At 34.6% G+C, this 21,741-nt stretch overlaps 3 protein-coding genes across 5 annotated transcripts; 2 read left to right on the forward strand and 1 right to left on the reverse strand.

Annotated features, from left to right (window-relative positions):
- The first annotated feature begins 461 nt into the window (after positions 1 to 461).
- LOC104212632 (protein RADIALIS-like 3) lies at positions 462 to 2,943 on the forward strand. The gene is made up of 2 exons (XM_009761951.2): positions 462 to 829; positions 2,718 to 2,943. Exons 1-2 carry the CDS (start codon positions 570 to 572, stop codon positions 2,740 to 2,742), a joined length of 285 nt encoding a protein of 94 aa, XP_009760253.1. The 5' UTR covers positions 462 to 569; the 3' UTR covers positions 2,743 to 2,943.
- Positions 2,944 to 3,857: 914 nt separating this feature from the next.
- LOC104212633 (uncharacterized) lies at positions 3,858 to 11,878 on the reverse strand. Of its 3 annotated transcripts, XM_009761952.2 has the most exons (10): positions 11,744 to 11,878; positions 11,523 to 11,594; positions 10,926 to 11,000; positions 10,415 to 10,498; positions 9,946 to 10,026; positions 7,073 to 7,145; positions 6,907 to 6,998; positions 5,251 to 5,292; positions 5,077 to 5,157; positions 3,858 to 4,219 (listed from the first exon to the last, which is right to left on the reverse strand). In XM_009761952.2, exons 1-10 carry the CDS (start codon positions 11,768 to 11,770, stop codon positions 4,148 to 4,150), a joined length of 699 nt encoding a protein of 232 aa, XP_009760254.1. In that variant the 5' UTR covers positions 11,771 to 11,878; the 3' UTR covers positions 3,858 to 4,147. The 3 variants fall into 3 exon arrangements, with proteins under 3 accessions (XP_009760254.1, XP_009760257.1, XP_009760260.1); XM_009761955.2 differs by lacking the exon at positions 9,946 to 10,026 and having other exon boundaries at positions 11,744 to 11,866; XM_009761958.2 differs by lacking the exon at positions 10,415 to 10,498 and having other exon boundaries at positions 11,744 to 11,860.
- Positions 11,879 to 15,353: 3,475 nt separating this feature from the next.
- Positions 15,354 to 17,445, forward strand: LOC104212634 (3-ketoacyl-CoA synthase 4). The gene has a single exon (XM_009761959.2). It carries the CDS (start codon positions 15,569 to 15,571, stop codon positions 17,117 to 17,119), a length of 1,551 nt encoding a protein of 516 aa, XP_009760261.1. The 5' UTR covers positions 15,354 to 15,568; the 3' UTR covers positions 17,120 to 17,445.
- The last annotated feature ends 4,296 nt before the right edge of the window (positions 17,446 to 21,741 follow it).

The raw sequence follows: 21,741 nt of genomic DNA on the forward strand, positions 1-21,741 counted from the left end.
ATATATATATATATATATATATATATGTATATTTCGTGCCGAAGACAAGACCGTTCAGAGTGGGATTTGAACTACTAATTTTACTTGTAGAGGTGCACCCAATAATAATTGCACTATAAGAATTTTTTAGCGTGAATCCATATTTATCAACTTGGATATGCCTCTGGACCTACCCTAATTCAAGCATTAACAGTTACTTTCACGACTCGATCTCGTGACCTATAGATCAGACTCCAAATAATTTTGTCTGCGAATTGAGGGTTAACTTTTGTAATAATTGGGAAAAAAACCATGTTGGCTTTTACGAAAATTCCCATGGTTTTTAAATTATACTAACAACACAAGAAGCTAAAGAAAAAAGAAATAAAAAAGAGGAGAACGCCTCTTCACCGGCCCACCATATTCTGTCTATTTCTGTCCCCATTGCTATATAAATCGAACAAACATGTTAGCTTTTCTCTGCACCAAAAACGTTCACTGCATCTTCTCTTTATCATCACTTTTAACACAACTATACATTTATTTCTTTCCTTATATTTTTATCAATTTTTGCAATTATAACCAAAAAAATGGCGTCAAATTCAACGTGGACACACCAGCAAAACAAGTTGTTTGAGAATGCATTGGCTATTTATGACAGGGAAACACCAGACAGGTGGCGTAATTTGGCCAAAGCAGTAGGTGGAAAATCTGAGGAAGAAGTGAAAAGGCATTATGAAAAACTTGTTGAAGATATTAAACACATTGAATCTGGAAATGTTGCTTTGCCTAATTACAACAAGGCAAATAATGGTAAAGGCTACAATTTCATGGATGATGAAGAGCAAAGGTACGTAAAATTAAATAACAATCTCACAATGTTATCAATTAAATATCTATTCCTCGATTTTGTGAACATTGCATGTAGATAGCGTAAAAATTACTTTACCGATTAAGATTTTTACTTGTCAACTACAACAACAACCCAGTATAATCCGGGTCTGAAGAGGGTAGTGTGTACGTTGCTTACCATCAGAGCAACCCCTCTTGTCTATTCTTCTTTACTCGTCGTATACATATATATCCTTGAATAGAGATTCAAACATGTTTTTCCATGTAGAAATGTACACGGCACATTCGTTATTCTTCTTTACTCATATATTATTAGTACATCCAAAACCTGGAGTTAATTTTATTCATGGCCATTGAACTTTTGTGTTTGTTATCCAAAAGTTATTTTTCTTTTTTTTGTTACGTAAAAATCATTCAACTTTGTGTTCATTACACAAAAGTCACTTTTCTTTCTTTTGTTACACAAAAATTATTTTACTTTGCTCTAGTTATCACAAAAGCCATATTTTTACTTGAAAAGTCTATTATACCCTTGGTATTATATAAACCTTCATATTTATGTAATACCTTCTATATTATATACTATATAATATATTTTTAACTATGTATTTTATTTATATATAAAATAACTTAATATTATTTTTATAATATATTCGTATATTTAATTTTTTCTTAACGTTAATTTTCAAAATATATTAGTGGCATTTTTAAATTTGTCAGTAACTTTAACATATATTAGTAGAGAAATAAATCGGCAAGTGCATTTCCGTGAGAAAATTCGCAAGTAAACAAACAAGAAAATGAGGAAAAAATCATATGTTAATCTGAAGGAAAATTCCTAGGTACTACATGTGAATTGAGCTAGGGATATTTCTTGGGGATTCACTTGGGTAATTGGTTATTTGGGAAATTATATTACAAGAAATTCGGAAAAAAACCATTCAAAAAATCGATCAAAGTTGGTCGGTAATGGCCAATAACCGTCCAAAATGCGACCATTAACGTGTGGTCGGTATTTTGAAGGTCGGAAGGGCATACTGACCAAAGTTGGTCGGTAATTACAGACCAACTTTGGTCGGTAATTACAGACCAACTTTGGTCGGTCAATTAAATTTAAAAAAAATTGCTGAAAAAAAGTTGTTTTATAACGCTACTAATATATCTTGAAAATTAACGTTAAGAAAAAATTAAATATACGAATATATTATAAAAAAATAAAATAATATTAAGTTATTTTATTTATAAAATAAAATACATAGTTAAAAGTATATTACATAGTATATAATATAGAAGGTATTACATAAATATGAAGGTTTATATAATATCAAGGACATAATAGACTTTCAAGTAAATATGTGATTTTTGTGATAACTAGAGCAAAGTAAAATGATTTTTGTGTAACAAAAGAAAGTAAAATGACTTTTGTGTAATGAACACAAAGTTGAATGATTTTTACGTAACCAAACAAAGAAAAATGACTTTTGGATAACAAACACAAAAGTTCAATGATCATGGATAAAATTATCTCCAAAACCTGTACTTGTTTGTGTTTCTTACACTTGAACTGTTTCAATATGCAAACCACGTGAAAGTATGTGATGATAAATTGTATATAAGCTACCTCTTGGCATGGGCGGAGCTAGATGGGCAGAAAGGGTTCAACCGAAACCTCTTCATTGAATATTACATCGTGTATATAAGGTTAAATTTTTTTTCATGTATATATATTAGATGTTGAATCCCCTTAGCTTCTCGTGTGTTTACTTTTAAAATTTTTTGAATTCCCTCGATGAAAATCATACTTCAGCGCCATTGCCGCTTAGGTTCTCTTATGATGAGTTGGGATTAAATTCTTCTTATTTTCTTTTTCCTTCTTTTTTGGACAGGCTGAAGTATTTGAAGCTCCAATAAAAGCGAGAAAGAGCACAGTACTTTATATTATTCAGAAGGAGCCTATTTTATATGAGCAGTGGAACTCCAATAAAAGATTATTTTGGTTTTCATTGTTGGATAAATTTCCTTTGATAGCAACTATATATACATTCCAAATATAACTGTCCATGTTCTGCTAGAGTTATAATGGATTCCATGTTACAAATTTGTTCCTCTTTATGATCTTATCCAGACATTAGATGAGAACACTCATTAGTAAAAAAAGGCAATCCGATACACAAAAAATAACGCATTCACTCAAGGTCAAGGGAAGGGTCGCACCCTTAAGAGGTATAATGTAGACATATTTATTACCCTAATGCAAGCATTAGTGACTGCTTCCATTAATATTGAAGAGAAAATCAAATCGGCAACGTTGTCTTTTAGAACGCTAAAGCATTGCGTTATCCACCTTATATGCTCCAAGAAAGCCTCTTTGCACTCAATAGCATTTCTTTTGAAGATTTAACTGTAACTTATACAACATTTTGCTCTATATTGTTATTCTTCTTCTTATTATTACTATTATTTCTGTGTAATATAAGTCTAAGATGAACTTAAAAATTGAGTGTCAACAAGAATTTATATGCCAGACCCCACCTTATTTATAATTTAAGAACCTAATGTAACTTTGAGTAATATAATGTAAGAACCTAATGTAACTTTGAGTAATATAATGTAAGAACCTAATGTAACTTTGAGTATTATAATGTACTGTGTAGCTTGAAAATGATTTCTGCACATTTTTTGCTTGTGAACTTTTTATAGTTTTAGTTAATTTTCATTAACTTGTTGCATTTTAGATTAGATTGTATTAGTAGTATTAAAAAAGAATATGAAAAAAAGGATCAAAGGAGTTTTAGTAATCCAATTGGTTGGCTATTTTAATTTATTGGTAAGGATTTGATTCCCACCTTGTAACGTATATATAAAAGAAACAAGTAAAACACACCACCATGCTACCCTACTGAGGTATTAACTTCTACACCACCTTGCGCCTTTGCCTTATGAAAAAATTGCAACCGGCTAAGATTTGAACCTTTGCTTAATTGGAATGCAATAAAATAAGCCATAACCAATTATACCATCGGCAATGAGATGTAAACTGAGAGGATATCTTAAAGTACAATAAAATACCATTAGATGTCCATTACCAGCTGATAAGCATAGGACATCTAGTACATGAAATAGCATTTATGATCTTTGAGTAAACATTTGGATTGTGTCTTAGAGATCACTGACATAGAACTCAATTCATGATATCACTCAGAAATGTCATAAATAAGAATGAGGGCGGACCATTGAAAATGACCATGCCTTGGTCCTAAGCAAGTTGGGGTCGACTAATGAGGTAGGACTTGGCCCAGAAAAATTCCAAGTCATATTAGAGAACCTCCTTTATAAGTCTTTCAGTCAGAGCTTTTGGGAGACCCATCACGCTATCAGTTGAACCAACCTGCCCAGATAAAAACCATCTTACAAATTATAACAAGTCGTAAATATACATAAACAAGAAGAAAAAAAAGAATAAAACATGGTATATGCAGAATATTTGACATCAGATGCTGATGCAAGTTGCCGTTTAGTACTAAAAGAGGCGTGGAGGGTCTTTCGGGAATGCTTAGCAGCAAGAACCAAAAAAAACTTTTCCATCAGAAGGAAAGAAAGTTCTATTCCTTAAGTTTCTTAGAGTGGTTGGCAACCAAGTCACAAAAGCATTTCATTAAGGTTGTGGTACTTCTTGTTCTTTAGAGGACTTTTAGTGCTTGGTAAAATCAAGTAAAAGGTGTGACTTTGTCTAAAGCCTAAATTTTTATGGAAAGGCACTTCCAAAAGGTATCTTTAATAGTACATCTTATACAAACGACAAGTTCCTTTCACGATTAACCAAACACTTTAATATCCTTTATATGCTGTAAGACACTCGTAGCTCTATCATGCCTTATGCAAAAACACCTTCTCGAAACTCTAAAGCAGCTTTTCCATAGACCTAATGAGCATATCGGCTTCTTCTTGACAAGAGCCACTGGGAAGCATTCGTATACCTATCAGGACAAGAGTAGATTTGGATTTGTATCCGGCCTGAATATAAAAATCTGGGTATCCTGCCTTAAATAAAAATCAGTGAAGTTCTTTCATTCGGTCAGGTATTCCAGAGATATTCTGTCCCATCATTTTATTTTTATTGCATTGGCATCAATGGCTTCATGAAAGTTTAGGTCTCCATAAGGATGAAGGGTCAAACAAACAAATGTTAAAACCATCACGACTATGACTTGTGTTGGATGATATTTGAGAGAAAGGTACACTCACCACTTCCTTAATACAAGGTAAAATAAGAGGATGTTCAATTATCAAGCCACCAGCTGCATAAAGAACTATCCCTTCCTCAATCTGATCAGGGAAAAGAAAAGATCTTAAGACAACAGACTACAGCATGCATCAACTGATAAGATCAATGACTAAGAATTCAGCTGAAAGTTATACCAGCTTATCTATAACTTGATCTGGTATGTCATGGAAATAGATCTGCAACCAAAAGAATGTTATTCCTCTTTCTGGATGAGTGAGAAATAAAAATAAACGAGATTATGCTAAAAATCTCAAGCAGTTAAGGTACACAAATAACTAAGCGGGAGGTACAGGGGCGAAGCCACATGCTCGAAAGGGATAAACAAAAAGGGTCTCTCTTTCTCTAAAGATTCACGAGTTTAACCTCCCATTAACACAAACAATCTCACCTGGCGAACCTTCCATCTCCAACTCATTGAAAGTCAGTTCAATCACAACCATCAAATTAATTAGAAACTCTTTGATCACTGAGCATATTGTGGAAGGATTTATGGCAGCTTTCTGAAAATCTGCACTTAAACGGGAAAAGGATGCTTGCATTGACTTTTCGGAAGAGGATGAACGGGAAAAGGTATGGTGGACTTCCTAATTCAGGTGGAAAACAAAAGTAAAGGTACAAATGGTACTTCCACTATTAGAAACCATTAGCTGCAGCATTGAACTTGTGCTGCAATCCAAAATTCACAAACCAACACCAACACCAACAACCCAATAAAATCCCACAAGTGGGGTCTGAGGAGGGTAGAGTGTACGCAAACCTTACCCCTAACCCAGAGGGATAGAGAGGCTGTTCCGAAAGACCCTCGGCTCAAGAAGAAGAAAATAAACAATAGACAATAGATCAATGACAGCAACAGAAGCCAGAATTCACAACCAGGCTAATGAAAAATATACCGTTAAGGCCTCAACCACTTCAGCGGATACGTCTTGAAAGAACTTATGCAATCAGAAAGAGAGCCACTTATGATTATGATCTTCACTGAGGTAACATGTTATAACACTTAATGATTAAAAAGCCAAACAGGATATAGGCAATTTTCCTGATTTAAGACAATAAGCAAATGTAGTGGATATCTGAATGAATCTAGGAAAAGGTCAAGCATTCTTGAAGGCAAATGCAAGTGTAAAAACTCAATAATTTCATCACTCGTTTGTACTTTTTGGTAACATGCTTAAACACTTGATTAAGCTAAGCTGAATATACACAAAAAATTTCCAGATCATCAGACAATAGGTGCATAATTGTGGAAGTTATAATCTTGAGAACCTAAGAACATGGTAATTGAATATGTCGGAAACAACAATCTATGCAATATCATCAGTATTTGAACATCATTTCAGCAGTTATAAATTTTGCCTCATTCTCACAAGTCCAGATACTAGTGGGAAGGGGTAAGGTCTGCGTACACACTACCCTCCCTAGACCCCACTTGTTGGAATTCACTAGGTTTGTTGTTGTTGGTGTTGTCTCACAAGTCCAGATACGTAGTTCCAATCTGGCCCAACTTCAACTAACTTCTACTTTCCACAAACTCATCTCTGTAAACTTTAATTTGAATGGCTTTTGGGAATTGGAACCTTGTGAAGTGTTCAATAAGCCTAACCCAACGCGTAGAAGTCATTAATCGCCTGTGAGCATTTAATACTTTTATTTATTAATATTTAAATTAGAGGTATTCATTGCAAATTTGAGATTGCAAGTAGACGCAAATCCACTGAAAAGCAAAAATGCATAAAAAGCCACAGAGAGCAATCTGATGATTGAAAATGAGAAGAAATCAACAGAGGTACCTCTACTTTGTCCCATTCTCCTCTTCTGCATCCTGTTACCAGGTTTGTAACAAGAACAGAACTAACAGTTGCTGCATGTCCATTAGCGTAATCTGCAAATTACCAGTGTAAGACTAGCAGAATTACAAAACTAATATACCAAGAATCATTTGGAGAAATGGTAAACCTTTCATGAACTGTCGTGCTTCTGCTTCAGTGGATGGTTTTTCCCTGACCATACCTTCATAGACCACCACCACCTCCAGATCATTTCAAGTTAGAATAAGATTAGGAGAAGATTATTAACATGGAAAGTTCTCATACCATGAAATAAACTGAAGAAAACGAGAACAATTGGACAGGAAAAAAAATTCCCAAACATGTAAACTAGAATGTCCCATCATCAGAATTCTTGTGAGAAGGCAATAGATATAGAAAGATGATGCATCTAACCAAGTGGCAAACTGTTTTGAGAGGCGAAAGGCCGCGAAAAAAGATGGGGACTGGGGTGAGAGACTTGATCTTGCAAAATAGCAGTCTATTATTTAAATGGCTATGGAGATTCAGTGAAGAAAAAGATGAAATGAAGGAGGTGATCAAAGGTGTGGAGACTACTGGTGCGATAAATCAGTCAAGACCTCTCATGGTAGGTCTCTGGAAACAATTCAGCAAATTATGGAGTGATTTCCAACCTTTCACAAGATTAAAGGTGGGAATATGGCAGGAAATAAGATTAGTGCAGGATAGCCGGACCGGATATGCTCCCCTCAAAGAGATAAATGGATATATTATCTAATGGTCACGAGAGATGCACTATAGCAGAATGCAGCAGTGAAGGGGGAAGGAATCTGAACCGGAAAATAAACATTCAGGATTGGAAAATGGGGAGTATTACTTTGCTGGTAGGGGTGCTGGGATTACATATGTCTATCAGATATAGACAGTGGACTTCGAACTTTGAAGGAAGATGGTATCTTCTCCGTGAAATCTTGTTATCAATTCATGCAAAGGGGGGGAAATAGAAGGGTATAGACAGCAGCCACGAAGGATGATCTGGAAAATGGAGGCACATTCTAAGGTAGCATGTTTTGGATGGTTAGCTAAACATGACACATGTTAGACATCTCTTTCTACACTGTTAGAAGAAATGGAAGATCTGAAGCATGTCTCTAAACTTGATGGAGCGCGGTCGGTGATGCCTGGGGGTGGCAAAATGGTTAAAAGAAATCAGTTAACCACCCATATTATCCACTAAAAAATGGGTTGGATAATGAATTTTTTAAAAACGGGTCAAATATGGATAAGGACCATATTATCTATTTAGAAAATGGTTAACCAATGGGTAATCAATGGATAACCAATGGGTCTAACTTTTACATTTGTAAAGCCTCAAATTGGGGGTTCCTCAAGTTAGGGAGACTAAGAATTCTCCCAAAAGTGATCATATGCAAGAAGTCATGGATAATATGGGTCGAGTGGGATAATTTACCCCTTTTTTCATGACCCGAACCATATCCGACCCGACCCGACCCACCCGTTTGTCACTCCTATTGATGCCTAATAGCCTTAACAGAGTAGTAGAAAGCTGGCAGGGACCTGAGGAAAGATCAGAGACAAGTGTGAAGAACCACTCCGTTGTGCACATCTTCACCAGTTTGGGTAGAGATAAGTCATAGATTGCGAAGGGAAAGCAACATCCATACCTTTATAAAATCTCACTGTCTTCATCTAGTGAACTTTTGGTATATGATGAATTCGTAAATGAAATTTATAGCATATTCGGCTTCCTAGACTTTTTTTCTTATAGGATAAGGTATTTTATTAGTGATAAGAACCAAGAGGGTACTTCAGAAATATAGGAAGAGAAGATCAAGTTCTCATAAATATTTACATCATATACTACAAAAACTCCAAAAGAAAAGATGGATTTTCCAGCGTGCTACTCCTGGAGCCTTCTTGGTGCTACAGAAATCAATAAAAGACTCTTTCTTTATAAGTCTATAGAAATCGATGAAAGTTTTGCTCTGCCTATCAAGAAGAGGATGTCCTATCACCAGAAAGAAACTAGTGCATGAGGATATAGAACAAAGTAAATAGACTTCAGGTATCATGCCACTGTAAACATCTCTAATAGAGGAATTATGACCTCAGATTAGTTAAGCCGAAAAAACAAGGGTGAGGCGGAAGTATCTTATCAAATTATAGCTGCTTCATTTGCCAGATTCACAGCTCAAAACCAAAATACTGAAATAGTCAGACTCTTGGTGCTCTAGGGAAACTTACTCTTTCTTTGTTATGACCATGTGCAATCATCAAATCAAAGTTAGTACAACAGATAAGTGGAGTCAGCTAGCTGAACACGTTCTTTGACTTTTCAAAGAAACTTATGAAACAATTTTTCTAGCTAAAAGAGAGTTTAATCAACAAGCTATCAACTCAAAAAGCACAAACAAGCCTGCTATAACCTCAGCTTTAGACCCTCATAAAGCAATGAAAGCCTATTGCCATAAGTAGAACCAAACAGCTAACCATATGAATTATAGTTAAGTCGTTGCTTGAACAAACTGTACCAAATGAAACATGTTGCTCTAGGTTGTGGCAAACTGCCAACTCTAATTACAATATTTTCCCCTGGCAAATCAGATTATAAGTTCTCGAAGCACACCAGGTATTAAAATGAATGTTGGCTGGTTTCTGCTGCTTAGACTAAAAAGTATTGGCAGTCTTCTTGTTAAGCTTATATTGTATGGAGTTGTTAACAGATATGTATCCGATATGGGTGTGCTGTTAGCACCGATACAGGTACGTGCAGTTTTTTGGTAATGTATTTTGAAGAATCAGCACTAAGTATGCATATCCGCGTTTACAAAGACACCACTTTATGATCAAACAAAAATTTCTGTAAAAGTGTCGTATTTTAACCAAACACCTAAAGTAAAGTAGTAAATTAGTTAGGGAGGAAAACGAGAAAGAAAACAGAGCTAATATTTGTAAAAGCATCATAGTAAATCAATCGGATAATTAACCATAAATGATGACAAGAACAGAAATTAGGTATACTTGGTCACAGGTAATTAGAAGTGTTGGCTCGGCATCCCCTTCGGATTCACCAATGGAAACCCTTGGTATGATGGCTTCTGCCTGATTATAGTTCCAGCAATTCAGATCAATGCCAATTATGATGTATGCTTTCAGACTATAAAGCAAAGTCCAATAATTGCAGAATTCATCATGAGAAGAAAGAAAATATTTGTGTAACTATGCAAGCTTGTGGACATCACAATTATCCTCCAATATCCCAAGAAGAAATCTAATCATTCTGAAAGAAGAAAAGCAAAATGAAAAAAGGTATATACAGTACAGAGCATAAAAAGCAAGAAAAACAATACAAGAAAAGAAAAAGCACACAACTTTTCCATCATTCAAAAGCACTGGCAGAAATAGCATATTATCGGTTTCAAATAGAAGCTAGAAAAAGAACTTCTGGTGGGAAGTTTTAAAAGGCAAAAAAAAAAAAAGCAAGACATACTGTGTCAGCTGCAACCAAAAGTGTTGGATTGGAATCCTTCTCTAGGTTTTCAGTATTTCGAAATTTTGATATGATAGCATCAGCCTGACATGCAATACAATTACATGGAATTAAAACAAGCATTTTCAAAACCAAGGCTTCAATTAAACTATGAGCCAAACCAATTAACTCAACTAGACCAGGAAATAGAACAGCCTAAATGATTTGCCTAAAAATCTGATACACAATCACAACAAGGTATGTAATAGAGCACTTCTACAAATAACATCAACCCCGAAATTGAAGTGACATAAATCACGACGAGATACTCTGAAAGGAATGCATCACGCCTTACATACAGTGACTCATAAATCAAAAACCAATGCCACAGACAAGAGTAAATCACAATGGCATCATCTATAAATGTGCCCTAACCGATTCAATATTCTATACAGCAATTTCAAAGCAGTAAACCACTTCAAGAATATGTTCTGAGATGCATGAATTTGCACAAGTTCTTAGGAAAACAAACCTTGGCCTCTGCAAGAGCCATAACTAAATCTTCGGGCTTTTCTTTCCGGATAGCTTTCTCGTCTATATCTGCAGACTATGTTACAACAATGTGAAAATCCACCAATTTTAAAAACAGTCAATCAACTACACCTCAATCTCAATCTAGTTGGAGTAGCAATATCAATCCTTTGTTATCTATTCAACTAAGAATTGTAAATGGAACAACCGTTGCATGCACCAAACATGACATAGTGTCTTTTATATACAGTTTGTCACTTAACAATATTGTTAATTAGTAAATATCAGGGAGATTTATTTTTGTATCCATTACAAACGTTGTTTAGTTATATGACCTTTTTCATAGGTGATCACTAAAAAGTAACACAAGAGATCAGTAAAACTAACACAGAAGATCTTTGTAGGGACATTTACTTCTATTCAAATATCATTTCCTCTTAAGTATATTTACCTCAATGTCACTTACGGCCAATTAAAATGATTTAGTGCAGGAACTGGTCCAAGTTTAAGTCTTTTTGAATTGTAAATACATCTCACAGAAATAGGAGCATATTTACCCATAGACAAAACAAGCAATAAATGATAATTGGAAATTTACCATGGTTGTGAACTGGTATCCCATGTCGGCTAGAATTTTTCTACGGGCGGTAGAAGATGAACCCAAAATTAGCTGAAAATAAAGGAGTTAAATTGAACATTATATCCAGAAAACAAAATTAGCAAATATGCAAAAGGATTTAAATAATTGAACTGAGAAAGCAGATAAATGAGTTCACCATAAGTAAAATAAGAGTAATTCTCCGTAAAGGAAAGCATTACCTTAAACTGGGGAACATTGGCTTCCATTTTCGCCGGAGACTGAACGACTAGCGAAGGTCCGATTGGAGGGAAATTTCCTGAATGAAGTGTACTGTTGGAAACGGGTATTGAAGCCGTTATAGTACAGTCAATTGCCCTAACCCGTTTACGTTTATTAAATTGACAAATGTCATCCAACTCACCAAAAAAATTAGGAAATAGTACGAATAATCATATAAATATTTTCTCTATTTTATCACTTATCTTCAATTTTCATTAGATTATTCATTACTTCATCAAGAGATTTACGTGCGCAATTATGTTTACCCTTAAAATCGAATAATAATTGAATTTGTAAGTGATTTTAAGGACATGTGAATTAATTTGATTAAATGATAAAATAGATTGCAATTGAAATAAATAATGATAAAGTAAATTCAAACCACATAACAGTTAAAGTATTGGGTGGTCACTTTCGAACTGGATGCACTTCGATTGGTATCAAGACACATTTGAGTAAGAGCTTAAAGAGAAAAATAGTGTATTGCTTTGAAATGCGTGTTACAATATGTTAAACGAATTATCAGACCCCTTTTATATAGTAGGGGAGTCTTACTTTAGTTACAATTCTATAAAAGGTAAAAATCTCTTGATTTGCTGATTGTCGGTTCCTTATTGATACGTGCGACATTCTCACCGTAATATCCGACCGGTCACGGATATTTCGGTCTTCTGTTGGTTACGCTAACAATGTTTACTCGATCTCGTTCGGGGTCAGGGTCGACTACGGGATCACAGACTCAATTTTCTCGAAGACAAACATTTTGACCTCGGGTTCCGGTTCGGTAGGACTTGGAGTCGATCTTCAGCCCCTCATGTTCTGAGCCTGATCTATCACGTCATGGACGAACCCGATTTTGATCGTATACAAATTATTTAAAAGATAACTTAAATTGTATAAATATGTTTACACCAATAACCTCCCGTAATATTTGTGTACCGCGCCAAAAAGCTTTTAGTTGTCTCAAAATAAGTGTTAGGGCTTGACTCAAATTTACTGTAATATTTTGAGAATTTAGATCGATTGGATAACTTTTTATGATACATTTAATCATAAAAGTTGAAAGTTAAAGTTTGAAATTTAAATTACAGATTTTATATAAGCTTCCTACAATATTTTCAACTTGAGCACGCAATACAAAGAAATGTAACAATTAAAATGGTACTCCCTTCGGTTCACAATAAGTGACCAATTTGCTTTTGGCACTCTCATTAAGAAAATACTAAATTCTATACAAAAAAACCTAGTATGACTAAACTACCCTTAATTAAATATTTAATGTGAGGAGTAAGACAACTTTTTAGGGATATGTACATAAGGGTAATTTTGTAAAACAAATTAAATTCTTTCTTGATTATATAAATGATCACTTATTTTGGACCAAAATAAAAAAAAAAACAAATTGATCAGTGAAGCGGAGTAAGTATTATATATGGTCAGATGGGGCTAATTGATGTTTTATTTCATCGTGCTTTACATATGGTATACTTTAATACCACATACTCCTCTATTTATTCTCTATTTCTATCTAGTATTTAATTCAAACGGTGCATCATATTTTAAGGAGCTAATTAAAAATAAAATATACAATATGCTTACAATAACAAAATGCAACAAATGCTTGAATACTTTAGTGCATTTTGATAAATGAAAAGGAACAATCGCTTCCTAACTAAACTTTCTCTAGAATGGTAATCTTTGTCAACTTCAGCCACCTCATAATTTTAGTCAGTTTTTGAAAAATCAAAACTTAAACAAATTAGAAATATGAGTTGGTAAGTGTTTGAATTATCAAAATGTACTTACTTTTCCAAGTTTGAAATGGTCGCACGCTCGAATTAAGGGAAATATTTGAAAATGTCATAAAAGCTTTTTTATAAGTATTACATGCCCGTATTAAGGCAATTTATGATTTTTGGCTTGTTTTAAGCAGCTTTTAACTTATTTTAAGCAATTTTTAATTTTGTCAAATAATACAAAAAGCTAAAAGAAGCTTAAAAGTTGATTTGACCAGCTTAAAAGCCAATAAAACACTCTCTTAAGAGTTTTATGATTCACCCACTGTATTTATAGCAAACATTTATTTCCAATTGTAAATGTTTCAAAGATTAAAAAAAAACTAGCATTTAACAATATTTGTTTTTCAAATACTCCCTCCGTTCACTTTTACTAAAAATAGATTTTCAATTTTACTTGTCAACTTTCACATATTAAGAGAAAAATAATTTATTTTTCCTGTTTTTCCCTTAGCATTAATTACTCATTCCAAATCCATTAAGACTATACACCAATTAATATGAGTAGTATGATAAATTATGCATTTTATTTATTATTTCTTAAGGGTGTGCAAAGTCAACATTGAACAAGTAAAAGTGAACGGAGAGAGGATAATTATATTAAGCATTACTAACCTTCAAATGTTTCTTTTTCTGGAGATGCAAAATTTCTTTCAATAAGCATATAAAATTTAAAAATTGTGTTCAGTTCGAGAAAAAAACAAGTACATAATTTGATAACATAATATTACCTCCTCGATTTTTGAAGGTGCAAGATTTCAAATTAAGAAACTTAAAAACAAAAAATGAATATCAGAATATGTATGTTCAATGTATTATCGTACATGTGTTCGACCGGTCGATAATGAAATTACAATCATACTTCTCTATAACAACATTCATATATAATAATACCTCGCTATAAAAGTCAAGCTTTTTCGGAACAAATTTTTATGTTATGTTATAATATATGTTCTCTATAACCGCACTTCGCTATAACATCCAAAAATATTCGAAACAAACGAGTCTATTATAAAGAGGTTTTACTGTATATCTTATTAAATCCAACATCATAAATGAGAGAATTTGTGGTGACAAAATCTGCATTAAAGACATGTACGAGATACTACATTTTATTTTTCTGTATTTATTTTGAAGGTGATAGATGTATGGTCCCTATGTCCATCGAAGCATCTTGGCTGTCCTTAAAAAAATGGAGTATCACTAATACCAGCCCGACATTGCACAACATGACAAAAGTTAATTTATTCGACAGTACAAGCAATCAATTATTCAAAAAAAAAAAAAGGATTCAATCACATAAATCTTTTAGACATGTTTTTTTTGTTCTATCTTAGCCTTTTTTTGTGTGTACAATAAGCCGCTTTATGTTATATTGATTCGATTAATTTAAATTTATGTTTACGTATGACTGCTAAGGAAAAGCGTTTCATACTAAAATTCGTACCCAAGATCCCTAGTTAAGATAAAATTTCATCCATCTAACTACACCAGCTCGAATGTAATGAGTCTAAAATAACTCAAGCGCCTTAACAAGGTAGGTGGAGGTTCGATTTTCCATAAATATGTTTTCCCCGCCCCATATATATAACCAAAAAAATTAAATATCTCGAGTTCAAATTTAAATATTTTTAGACAATAGCCGATTGATTTAATTTTCTTCTCATTTTACATTTTGAATATTTTTAACAGAAAAAATTAGAGGAATTTCTCGGGACAATGACAGAAAGAGACGACTAAAATTGGATGTGGAGTTGTATTATAAGAGCACGGCGTTTTACGTGAAAATAGAGTAAAATGCTCCCATTCGGAATCCTTATGCTAAATTTGCAATTTCCAAAAAGTCAGCTCCACTGCTAGTCCCAATCATTCTAGTTCTAGAGAGAAGAAGAAGAACAAGAGTGAGAGAGGTCTAGAGCCTTTCAAACTCTTTTTTTTTTCTTCTCATTTTTTTCTTAGCACATTTTATCTTCTCTCTCTTTCGCCGCCATGGACGGAGGCGCCGGCGCTCAAGTCAACACCGCCCGTGGCGGCGCTGAACCAGTCGGAGTTCAGATCCAGCAGAGTCGGAGGTTGCCGGATTTCCTTCAGAGTGTAAACTTGAAGTACGTTAAATTAGGTTACCATTACTTGATCTCTAATTTATTGACTCTTTGTTTGATTCCTGTAATGGCTGTGATTTTAATTGAAGCTTCACAAATGAATCCTGATGATATTCGTCACTTATGGCTACATTTGAAGTATAATCTAGTCTCTGTTATTATTTGTTCGGCGGTTTTAGTTTTCGGATCCACGGTTTACATCATGACCCGGCCGCGCCCGGTTTATTTGGTTGATTACTCTTGTTATAAAGCTCCTGATGAACTCAAGGCTCCTTATGAACGGTTCATGCAGCACTCGCGGCTCACCGGTGATTTCGATGAGTCTTCGCTTGAGTTTCAGCGGAAGATTCTAGAACGTTCTGGCCTCGGAGACGAGACCTATGTTCCCGAGGCCATGCATCATCTTCCCCCGCAGCCTTCTATGCAGGCTGCCAGGGAAGAAGCTGAGCAAGTTATGTTTGGTGCACTGGATAATTTGTTTGCTAATACCTCTGTGAAGCCTAAGGATATAGGTATACTTGTTGTAAATTGTAGTTTGTTCAATCCGACGCCATCGCTTTCGGCTATGATTGTGAACAAGTATAAGTTGAGAGGTAATATAAGGAGTTTTAACCTGGGAGGTATGGGTTGTAGTGCTGGTGTGATTGCGGTTGATCTTGCTAAGGACATGTTGCAAGTGCACAGGAATACCTATGCTGTTGTTGTTAGTACTGAGAATATTACTCAGAATTGGTATTTTGGGAATAAGAAGTCCATGTTGATACCAAATTGTTTGTTTAGAGTCGGGGGTGCAGCTGTTCTGCTGTCTAACAAGTCTGTGGATAGAAGAAGGGCAAAATATAAGCTTGTTCATGTAGTTAGGACACATCGCGGGGCTGATGATAAGGCGTTTCGTTGTGTTTACCAAGAACAGGATGATGCTGGGAAAACTGGGGTATCTTTATCGAAAGATCTCATGGCAATCGCTGGTGGAGCACTTAAGACGAATATCACTACCTTGGGTCCTCTTGTTCTACCCATCAGCGAGCAGCTTCTGTTCTTTGCTACTCTGATAATAAAGAAAATATGCAATAAGCATGTGAAGCCTTATATTCCAGATTTCAAGTTGGCCTTTGATCATTTCTGCATACATGCTGGTGGAAGAGCCGTTATTGACGAGCTGGAAAAGAATTTGCAGCTGACGCAGGTTCATGTTGAGGCATCTCGAATGACACTGCACCGCTTTGGAAATACTTCGTCCAGCTCCATCTGGTATGAACTGGCGTATACAGAGGCCAAAGGAAGAATGCGGAAAGGTAACAAAGTTTGGCAGATAGCATTTGGAAGTGGTTTTAAATGTAATAGTGCTGTTTGGCAGGCACTGCGAAATGTAAAGCCTTCTCAAAATGGTCCCTGGGAAGATTGTATTGACAGGTATCCTGTAAAAGTAGTCTCATAACACGGCAGAGATCATGATTATGCAGGTCACGGTTATTAGTAGATGCTTCAATGGCCATGTCCTCTCAAGTTACATGTACTTCATGGCGCCTCTTTGCTTGAAGCTTAGTGATGCTCTGCCTCCAATTTTCCCGTTTACTTTCAATTCATGAATCAAGCATCAGTTTTTCTTTTCTTGGTTAGGGCCTGATGCTAATTAGTGTTGTACCATTTCAACCTTTACTCGTATCTTGATATGTGTAGTGAGTGCTATTCTGATAGTTAGTGAACTTGTTTCAATGAACATTTCTTCATGATTGAATTTGTGAGTAGGCCTTACTTATTTCTCACTGTGAGCCAAATGATTCCATAAGTGGCATCTGATGTTCATCGTTGTTATTTATCTATTTCATAAATTTCATCATCCTCAAGAATTTAGTCCAGTAAGTCCTAAGACGGTGTTCAGTTTATCTTGGCTACCTGGCCTTAGGTGAGACATAAGGTCTGTTATTACGTAGCCGACAAGGATTACAGGACAAGGTTGTGCTGAAGCAACAACAACAACAAACCCAGTGTAATCCCATAAGTAGGGTTTGGGGAGGGTAATGTATGCGCAGACCTTACCCCTACCTTGGTGAAGGTAGAGAGGTTGTTTTCGTAGACCCTCGGTTCAAGTAAGGTTGTGCTGAAGACTTTTCAGTATTGCCTGGTTGTGAAAGTTGTGTTAGCACTACTAGCAAAATGCTTGGGCATAACTAAGGGAGATTGTTCGAATTTGGACTGTCAGTTACTGAGTTTTAGGACTTGGGAACACATTGTATTGAAATATTTGTAAACAATAGTTACATTTTGTTCTGCACATATATGTACAAATTTTTCATTAAATTTTGTTCCCACGGGTTCCTATGTGGAAGCTTCGCCTCTAGGTTTGCTGGTTGTTCATTTGCTGTCTTACTATAGTAAGGCTAGGAACCTAATTTGGATGCAACGATATTGTTTCAATTCCTGCATGTGGAAAGATTCGACAATGAAATTCACTATGCAGGGGACACTTTTATGTGGATGGATTGTAACGATTATTGAAAAGTTTAGATTCCTTGCTTAATGAGGCAGCAGTGACAGAAGTAATTCGTCCACGTTTTCTTTGCATCTTTTGCATAAAAGGGTGTTATTCGTAAGTCACGCCCCTTTACAATTTTAAAATTAAGTAAATGATTTAAGGTAGGATTATAAAACTAAAAACAAGTTTGTAAAGAGTCACAAAACCAATTGATCCGCATAAAGGCATCTCTTTAGTTATTTTTCGCGAAATTTCTTGGCTGGTGCACTTGATTCGTAGCATGACCATTTGAAGATTATATTTCATATAGCAAATGTTGATACCTTATTTATTTTAAATAAATACCTTTTTAAAAAATTATATTTCATAGCTACCTTTTGATTTTTATAGCTAAATATCTATTTATGGTTACCTCCTACCCTTAAGCCATAAAATATTCTTTGTATTATTTTTCTCTCTCATTCTTTCAAATTTTTCTTCATTCTCTCTCTCAACGCCAGTCTTTCTCCAAGAATACAATCACTATTCTCCACTGATTCATCTTGATTGTCTCGCGAAATTTTCATTGTCAGTGGGTTGGGGCTCTGAATCAATATCGAAATCAAGCCCTAGAGAGAAAGATCCATCACATTCTGATGGTCGTTGACTTGTCACCCTGCTCCATTTGGATGCTAATAAGTTTCACTTTTATAATGAAGAGTATGAAGACGTTGCTTAGCCTATGAAATGTTGGGGAAATTTCTCCTTTTTTTGTTTCTCTTTAGTTTCATGGAATCAACAATCTGGAGGCTATTTTTCTGTCTCAATTGAAGTTTGTAAATTGTAGTTTTATATAAGGAAAAAGTGGCGAAACTGTATCCCCATTTCTTTAAAGTGTTCTCCATCAACGCGAGTAGTACTGCTATTTTCCTTTTCAAACCTGTATTTCCTTTTGAAGACAATCTGCTATTGAAATCATTCACCTCTTCAGTGCTTAGATTTTGATGAGATTTCCACTTCTTTAGAGAAAATGGCTTTACTGATATGTTATCTGCCCATAGATCAATGGCAATGTTGCTGGCCTAGAAACGGACAAGGGAATTGAGCGAAAATAAATATTAGGGTTTGTTCTTGAATAAAGACGACAGAGTTTGGGGCTGAGTAACTTGAATTTTCTGTTAATATATTTCAATGTATCTCGATGTATTTACATGTACTTCATTGTATTTATTGTCTTTTTTTTATTGTATTTCAAAGTACCTCGCTGTATTCCATGTATTTCATTGTATTCACTATCTCGTTGTATTCCATGAATGTATTCATATATTTTTTTAATTAATATAATTTATGTATTCAGATGTATATATGTATTCAAATTGCTATATTTTAGTTGTATTTATCGGTGAGAAAAATATTCAGCATATTTTCTCTGAAGATTTCTATGTTTTTTGGGTGTTTTTCGATTGAGAATCTTTTTTATAACTGGAAATACAAATTTCGTGTGTTATAATTGAGTTTGTTGAGTTATATCAGGAGTCTATTATGTTAATTGATTCACTTTCCGTTTAAAAACAGCTGAATAGACCATGAATTGCGCTATTTACGTTACTGTATTCACAAATATATATCGTGAATATAGTCGAATACAGTCAAATACAATAATCTGTCTAGCTGTAATCCCGTGTTTCACTCTGTGAATACAGTCGAATACAAAAATCTGTCTAGCTGTAATTCTCTGTTTCACGCCTAGAAATGCTACTGTATTCATGAATACAATAGCTTAAATACATCGAATACACTCTAAAAAAAACTGAAAACATAGCTATAGGAAGTAATATAGTAAATGGTCGCTATAACTAGCTAACAACTAATAAAACATAGTGGTTTCTGAAAGCTTCTCATTACTCCCTCCGGTTCACAACAAGTGACCAATTTGCTTTTAGCACGCCCATTAAGAAAATACTAAATTCTATACAAAAATACATACTATGACTAAACTACCCCTAATTAAACATTTAATGTGAGGAGTAAGAACTTTTTAGGAATATGTACATAGGGGTTATTTTGTAAAAACAAATTGAATTCTTTCTTGATTACATAATTAGACATTTATTGTGAACCAAAATGAAAAAACAAATTGGTAACTTATTGTGAACCGGAGGGAGTAACAATTACTCTGTTCCATTTTATGTCACCGGTTCTGAACAACAATTGCTCTTTAGTTTTAAACTTCTACTTTATCCTTAATGACATACTCTTATAGTTATATAAATATTATGACATGATTAAAACCACAAATTTGAATAACATTTTAATACGTGCCAATAATCTTTTCTTTTTTCAAAGGAAATCTCCAGTCAAATACTATCTATAAAATGAATAGATATAATTGCTTTGAGTGGTAAGCAGTCATGCCTCATGTTGATGAACTCATCTCATGGGGTAATGTGATTGCAAATGGTTACAAGCTTGTACTGCACATTGTCTTGCGACAATTGCAAACCGCACATAGATTTTCAGAACTCATAGCCTGCCCCACTTTAATTTCTCTGTCTGGTTATAGAAGAATGTGAAATCCAAAATTGGCTTTCTATATCCTAAAAGGGCAGAAAATTCAGGATGGTGTTTCTCAGCCATTCTTTCTAGAGCCCCCACGCTGACACACCTCCCCTCCCCCCACACCACCGCCAATAACAACAACCCAGTAAAAATTTATAAATGGGGTCTAGGGAGCAGGGGCGTGAGTTCCCGTGAACCCAGTAGCTTTTGCATATACCATGTATATGTATTAAAAAATCTACTAAATATCCATAAATATTTGATTGTGAATCCAATTATTTATTGTATATTTACTTAAGGTTGTTATAGGAACTCATAAACTTTAAATCATTGACCCGCCTCTGTTGGGAGGATACGCATACCTTACCCCGAGGGAGTAGAGAGGTTGTTTCAGGTACACCCTCGGCTCAAAACACACAAAAAATAAAACAAACAAAAAAAGGAGGAAAAGAGAATTCATGGGGCCGCTTCACTTTCAAAAATGTCACAGTTTCACTATTTATTTTTTTGGCTTTTCAATTCTAATGGTTTGGAACAAATGACTATGCTGGTACTGTAGATTGCATTTGGCGCTTATGAATCGAGAAGGACAATTTGGAAAAAGAAAAAAACAACAGCTATCATCATGAAAACTACTTAGTGCACAACGTGGAAAACTCCTGGATTAAAAAGATAGATGAATCTTATTAATCCCACACATCCTTGGTGATAATATGAAAGTATTCACACAGTCTAAGAAAAAGAGTAACATAATTTGAGGACAGTCGAAGCATCTTATTTTTAGTGTGAAATTCTATTATGGAATAAAATTTATACGTATAGAAACCACTAAAACTCACAGATTTTTATTGTTAAAGTATTTTTGTTCTTTTCGGGAAAATCATAGATAATTAGTGGCAGCATCTCATATGGTAAAGAAAAAGCCCCCGGTAAAGAACAATACAAGTTCATGAAACTGCAACCACTAACTTTTTCACATACATATATTAGGACGACAAAAAGGGAGCCTTGACGTAACTGGTAAAATTACTACATGTGACCAGGAG

The sequence above is a fragment of the Nicotiana sylvestris genome, chromosome 4 (genome assembly GCF_000393655.2).
Source record: "Nicotiana sylvestris chromosome 4, ASM39365v2, whole genome shotgun sequence".
In the NCBI taxonomy this organism is placed as follows: Eukaryota; Viridiplantae; Streptophyta; class Magnoliopsida; order Solanales; family Solanaceae; genus Nicotiana; species Nicotiana sylvestris.